Source organism: Branchiostoma belcheri, unplaced genomic scaffold, assembly GCF_001625305.1.
Source record: "Branchiostoma belcheri isolate BF01 breed outbred unplaced genomic scaffold, Haploidv18h27 scaffold82, whole genome shotgun sequence".
NCBI classification, from domain to species: Eukaryota; Metazoa; Chordata; class Leptocardii; order Amphioxiformes; family Branchiostomatidae; genus Branchiostoma; species Branchiostoma belcheri.
Window position 1 is genome coordinate 963,766 of NW_017804487.1, and position 7,042 is coordinate 970,807.

Below are 7,042 nucleotides of genomic sequence, written 5' to 3' on the forward strand. Positions count from 1 at the left end.
CCTGGAAAGAAATCCTGCCCCACTGTCATGGCCATATCTGCTCAGACACTGGACTTTTATCAACCTCTAACTGCTAACTATCTACAGTTTAGTTATACCAAGATTGATTTTTAACCTCCCTCTACCAACACTATCTGTATCAAAAGTAGAAAGCAACGTTAGAGTAATTATAATCCTTGCGAAAAGACTAGTAGACATTTTTGTTTTGCTGATTCCTCCCTTTGAAACATCACACACAGGTTAGGCCACACCAATTTAATTTGTTGGTTCTCGGATTTTTTCAGAAAAAATATGAAGCGACAGGGCGAAAAAAAATAAAAATAAAAACAGGTCTAGGCATCCTATTGTAGGCTTAAATGCTACAAAATGAGCCATGATGTCAACACAAAAGGCTGGGTTAAAATTTAAACATTGAACTTTGAACTTCTAATCAAAACACTGCAATGATAGATGGGAAAACTGTAACAACTAGGAAGAAAAGGACTTTCCTCAACTGTTGGGGGGCAAAACATGAGCATTTTTCAGTTGATTCAGGACCAGAATCTAATTTTTTTTTTTTTGCAAATCAGAAAAAAACAAAGAGGCGAATCCGAGAACCAACAAATTAAATTGGTGTGGCCTTACCTGTAGTACATTTCACTCTACTGAAAGAAAGCACAACATAGCCTGTTTTCTGTATTTTCTGTAATAAAAGACATATTCCTAACAATCATTATGTGACCAAAGGACTTTCAAAAAAATCCACTCTTATCATTAGTTTTAAAAAAATTTGTGAATAACACGTATAATGGCGTTTCTGTATATTTCGTTAATATGAATAATCCTGCTTGTTGTTTAATTCCTTAGGTGACAACCAGAGACAAACGTATATAATTTTAGGTAAATCAGAGTTTAGATTTGTATGCTATTCGTGTGCTTTTTGCAAATACATAAATGCAAGCATATTGCAGTGGAAAAATATACTATTTTTTAATTAGCAAAGTACGTAAAATTACAATGTTTGTAATATACTTTTTTTTAGAGATTTAGAGCACCCGGGCTAGAAGTGGATATTATGATTCATCAAATAAAAAAGATTCTTTTTCCTTTGATCATGATCATGATCAGCACAAAAATTCATGTTTCAATAAATAATGTTTGGCATAATTCAAATTTGTAATCATATTTGACTGTGCTTGACTCTGAGTGCTTAAAAATTCCATTATTCATCTTTGAATGTTTCTTTTTTTTTTTCTTTTGAATTTATGAGTGCTTCACCATGTATACTAGTATTGTCATTTCTTCATACAAAGGACAATTTCTTTTTCAGAAAGGATTTTAAAAAGGACAAATCATGACACAGTTTTGTTGTTGTTTTGAACATTTCATATTCTGGACTTTCCTTGCTAAGTTTGCATTTTGTGCTGTCATATGTTCCAAATCATAGTATTTTAGAAATCAGAAAACATTTTTGCCAGATACCAACAAATGCCAAATCTTGACTGTGCATGTACATCTTCACCAGTAAACATTACAGCTAGAATTCATAATCATAATGAAATGTCTCTTCATTTTTGCAATTTTTAATGCTTTTATTTGCCTAAACATTGTTACTTTATTTGATTTTTTCCTATCACCGTGTAGATTGTCTTTTCTTAACATTTTCATTATTATGCTAAGCAATAATTATCAGTAATAGAAAATTCTTTAAAAGGGTGGATGTTGATTATGATGATGAGGATATCAGGGAAAACAGTTTGATCACAAATGCTGTTGAAAATATATCCCATTGCTATACAGAATGAAACAACAGGCAATCATTACAAGTGCTCTCCTCAATAGGAAAATGTACTGTTCTCTCCGTCATATTCGCAATTAAAGATTAGTCACAACCTTAAACTAAATATTAGTTACGAATGTGAACTCTTTCATGACAACAAATAGCTGGGAGGGACTAGCTGAGTTTCAACAATGGCATTTAGAATTAAAAATTCAGAGGATCGCAAACATGCCCTTTTCCAACATCTTTCATTGTTATTTTAAGAGTCTGCATGGGAGGTCCCGATCGCGCTTTGCATGCTAAATTCTGTAAGGCAGCGACCACGATCTACATTTCTTCAGGTTAGTTTCATGTAGATTATTTAAGTTGTTCAGCTTCAAATTATGCAAAATTGAAATAGCAAGGTGCAGAATGCTGCAAAGCAACGACCACGTATTACAGTTCACATTTTGTACTGGCTGGACGTTTTATCACACAGATGACAGTTTAATGGTGAATAGATTGATCAGACTTTCTTTTATGCATACCTAAAATAGCTGATTACGCTTTACGGCATGCAGACCCATTTTTGAAAGAGTTTACGAATAAAAGCCAACTCACAGTCGAGTCCGATGTTCTCTTCTTTTGTAGATAGGTGACAGGTAACAGGTCCCTCAGAAACACAGGCACATCTTCCTGGAATTCCATGATATTAAGACAGGAACACAGGATAGCTGACAGGTCCCACAGCACACACAGGAGACAGGTCCCACAATGTCAGCTATACATTAGCAGCATCTCATTTCATTTCATTTATTTCATTTATTTCGAAACCTTTTAGCCCCGAAGGGCTAATCTTCCAAGGCTCAAACATTATAGCAATTACAACATAGTGGAAACATTTAAAAATACATACATACATACATGTACACCACATTAACAATAAATACACATAGATATAAACAATTTAAAAGTGGCGAGCAAGGGTCAAGGATCAGGTGACACTACTACTGTTTGAAACGGCTTTCTTAAAACTGATAACATCGCACAGTGTCTTAACGTCAGATGGTAAACGATAGATGGTAGACGATAAACCGGACAGTGAGTGTGAGTGAGTGGTAGATCGTTCCAGAGCACGACTGCACGATACAGGAATGAGCGTTTTCTGCTGTTGGACTTAGGTATTGGTAATCTAAAGTTATGTGCGGAAGATCTGGTATTATGACTGTGAGATGCATGAACAGGCAAAAGGGAGTTGTAAATATTTTGTGGTTCGTGACTCGTGAGGATCTTAAAGAACATGACCAAAGTGCTTTTCAAGAATCTCTCTCTCACAGTCGGCCAACCAAGATCTAGATGCATGACATGCATCTCAAGCCTGGGGTGTGAAAGAAATACACATTCAGAAAATCACAGGCCAAATACATGTGTCTAACAATTACTTACAGAGCATCATCCATTGCAACATTTGTTTGAGTTCTAAAACCTGCTTTGGGTTAGGGGCAAGGTCTGAGTGGGGAAAATGAAGAACAGAGCAAAACTGCCTCAACATTCAATCAGAAGTAAACATATTAGGTAAACATAGAATATCATGACCATGGAAAAATCACATGAAGTACATCTCACATAAAATACCTCAGAACAGTCAACAACAACACACAGAATGCTATTCAAACATCTGATGAGTTCAACAGCATTCAAACACATCTCACATTGACTGAACATTATGGGAAACGATAACATGCATATAAAACAGTAAAAAAATTCAGGAAACAGATGAAGAAAAACATATGAGGGTCTTGATGGACAACAAACTCAACTTTCACGCAAATTATGCAGCAATACATGGAACTGATGGTGAGTTCAGCACCAAGGAGAGGATCACACTTATAATATTAACAAATGGGGGAGGGGGGCATCCACAACTTGGATGTACATGCATGTAAACACTTGCTGTGGCTGAAGGTATCCAGGAAAGCCAACCGAATGCTGGGGGGTAGTTAAAAGAGAGCTTTCCACAACCTTGACACAAGGACAATAACGTTACCACTGCTGTAAAAGTCCAATTTAGTTCGACCTAATCTGAAATATGCAAATGTCATATGGGGGCCTTATTCCTAAGCTGGATCAGCGGGAATGCATTGGAGAAGATGCAAAGAAGGGCCACCAAACTGCCAAGAATAGAGAAAGGGTAGTTTCTATTGGTGCTGCGTTTTCTACATCTGCGTCATGTACATCAGCATTGTAGCTCATTTTGTACCGCACAACAGCACACAACCAAGTTCTGTCACAGCCGCGACCTGATTGGTTTAATACTGTGGACAGGAATGATGATGATAGACACGTCACAACTAAATGTAAAGTAAACGCTCAATCTTATTCTAAAGAACCATTCTGATGATGAAATCCTACTGATATTGAAAATTCTACCCCAGAAGGAAGAATATTATCCGTAACGTCTACAGTACGACGCGATTTTTGACGGATGTTTCCATTTTCAGAACGCAGATCACAGGTTCATTCCTCCCATGCGTTCGAACGCCATGTTTACTCGTGTTGCCATGGACACGGGTTCGAATGCATTCTACACATTCGACAAGTTTCGTGCTCACGAACCAGGTGGGGAAGTTTCTCTCTCCCGTTTTAGGTGAAAAATATACCGAGACAAATCCTAGAAAAGTCGCAAATCTCAGTCATATGTTACGTGTGAGTGCTGCTTACATGTCGTTAAGGCTGATAGACCGCACAACGTGTTAAAATATCTGTCGAAATGAAGCACAAAAAGTTTGCACAGAGGGTTCTAAACAATCTAGTCATCGCAAGGTCACATAAGATTCCCTGGGTCATTATCGTTTGTACGGACATTTTACACGTACAGGAAGAAACTGTCCTAAACAGGTTATTGAGTTATCCTCCCTAAAGTACTTTTCAACAAATGCCCCTGCAGTTCCAGAGCAATCCGCTCGGGGACCCAAACTTATGTCACTTCTCCCCCAGCACAAGACTTACCTATCATCCAAATCTCGTGTCCCTAGTATGTCTAGATCAAGAGATATCAACCCGGACGTTCTGCTGCAGTACCATATCAAGCCGCCAGGGGGCCCAAAATCCAACTATTTCGAGGTCTCATCAAGACCTACAAGTACCCACCTACGAAATATCAAGACAATCCATTTAAGCCTTCTCGAGTTATCGTGTTTACAGACACACACGAACGCCTCTGAAAACGTAACCTTCTTGGCGAAGGTACGAATGTAATAAAACGAGCGTATCTAATGTATTGTCATGTTAGTTAAAGCGGACATATGAAAAGGCGCCCCCGAACGGCGGCTTTACTAAGTGCAGGTTTAAACACAGGGAATCGTCACCGGCGCAAATAATTCCCGCCATACTGTATTTTAGCTTCATTTCATTGCAACAAGTTCGGCCCAAATAGTCACGAGAACAAAGGACAATGTTAAATGCGACTCACCACCTTAAACCGACGTAGCTCGTCTTAAAAGACGAATTTTAACCACCGAGTTCTTCCCTGTCCAAGCATCGTGACTTGCCATCTTGCCCTGAGCAGCAACGTGGTCTTACCACCTGATACGGAATCACCATAATTTGCATTTTCTCAATTAAGTAATTATGTTAGATTGAACACCGGTGTGATCTTACCAGCTTAAGGCCGTGTTCATGTGAAGTCAGTGAAGGCGCTTTACATGTGGTTTACCCCGAAGCCGGTTACGTTTCAAGTGGCTCCATCCGAACGCTCCAAATCACATTGAAAGCGCCTCGATCCCAAACCACTTCTAGAGGTGGTTTAGAATCGGTTTTCCCGCATCGCGATTTGCGTCTGAACGCAATGTGATTTCAATGTAACTTCGCCTGGTCATGGATTACGGAGTGATATTTCTTTATTTATATGCAATACCAAATTTTACGTGGCAGCAACTTAAAGAGAAGTAATGGTCAAATAATGTGTCCGCTCTAGGACGAGCTTCACCGCCTCTGGCAGGACCACGTCGGCATTCGGCCGAGATACGCTGGGAGGGGGGCGCCAGCAAGCAGGTCGTTGACCTCTGACAATTATAACATGCTACCTTGCGTGTTTTCATCAACAACAGCTAATGTAGATTAGAATAATCATTATCGGGCACGGTTTGAGAGGAATGTATGGTGCACGTGGACCAGATGTGAGTTACCCGAGTCGAGGTTCAAGCGTTTCCGTGTGAACAAGGCTTAAGTGACGTAACGTCGCACCACAATGCTTCACGGTTTAGGTTACTTTTTTCGTCCTATAGCTAGGGACTACATCAGGGGATGTAACTAAGACCTGTCTATTTACTCTTTACAACGATCTGATGTGGAAGTATACTAGCAACAAAATTAAACATTTGATGTTAGATGGAAAGTATTGATCTTTGGCGACTAGGGAGCAGAAAAAGGTGGAAAACGCTGTGGTCCTTTCTTTTATTTCCTCGCGCATTGATACACGACGATGAAGTCAAGAACGTTGTAAAGCGTCACTCCGAAAGTGAAAGTTCGTTCTGCCAACTACAGCTGTACAAAATATAAGACTTGGTGACTGTAGCAAGACTGGACAAGAAAAAAAAACATTGCGGAGACCCTAACCCTAACGCACGGCGATGAAATGCCCAAACAACCCTGCCCTGGATTAAGGGGCCAAGGTACAAGGATGATGGCAAAACGCTGCGTCATGTCGCGCATTGATACACACTGCGATGAAGTCAAGAACACTGTAAAGCGTCAGTCCGAAACTGAAAGTTCGTTTTGCCAACTTGAAGAAAGTTTGGCTTCCAGATTTTCTTAATTTTCCAAGTTCCACAGTCGTAGCCATGAAGCCGTTAGGTTGGTTGTGTGTGGCTGTGGCCGCCGCTTTCCTGATGGTGCAGTCTTCGGGCCAGGAGACGGGGCGTGTCCGGGACCTGCAGGTCCAGTCTTCGGGCCAGGAGACGGGGCTTGTCCGGGATAAGTCCCGCCAGATCCGCACGGTCCCCGCCCCGCCCCAGGGCGAATGTGTGCACATTACGGGGGGTGGAACGTCTGGAGTTCACTTCTACGTCTGCTGTAACAACTGTGACGAGAGCGGCGGGAACCCTACATGTGACAGGGTAAGGACATGTTTAATATGTTGAATCCAGAACCAGGCTCAGGCACGGTTATTCGTAGGTAGTCCACGCGTATCCACTGAATAGCTGACGTCACTTGGACCGTAACCGCATTCGTTTTCAGTGAAACTACTAGTATACAGAACTGTCTGTCCCTGATCCTAACCTAGTCTCCACCAGACTTCTTTGC

At 40.5% G+C, this 7,042-nt stretch overlaps 1 protein-coding gene across 1 annotated transcript in view; it reads left to right on the forward strand.

Moving 5' to 3' along the window:
* The first annotated feature begins 6,579 nt into the window (after positions 1-6,579).
* The window catches only part of LOC109486707 (keratin-associated protein 5-8-like), a 6,071-nt gene continuing 5,608 nt past the window's right edge, over positions 6,580-7,042 (forward strand). Inside the window, exons 1-2 of the mRNA XM_019790600.1 lie at positions 6,580-6,630; positions 6,676-6,855. Coding sequence (XP_019646159.1) covers positions 6,580-6,630; positions 6,676-6,855 — 231 coding nt within the window. The remainder of the gene's footprint in view (positions 6,631-6,675; positions 6,856-7,042) is intronic.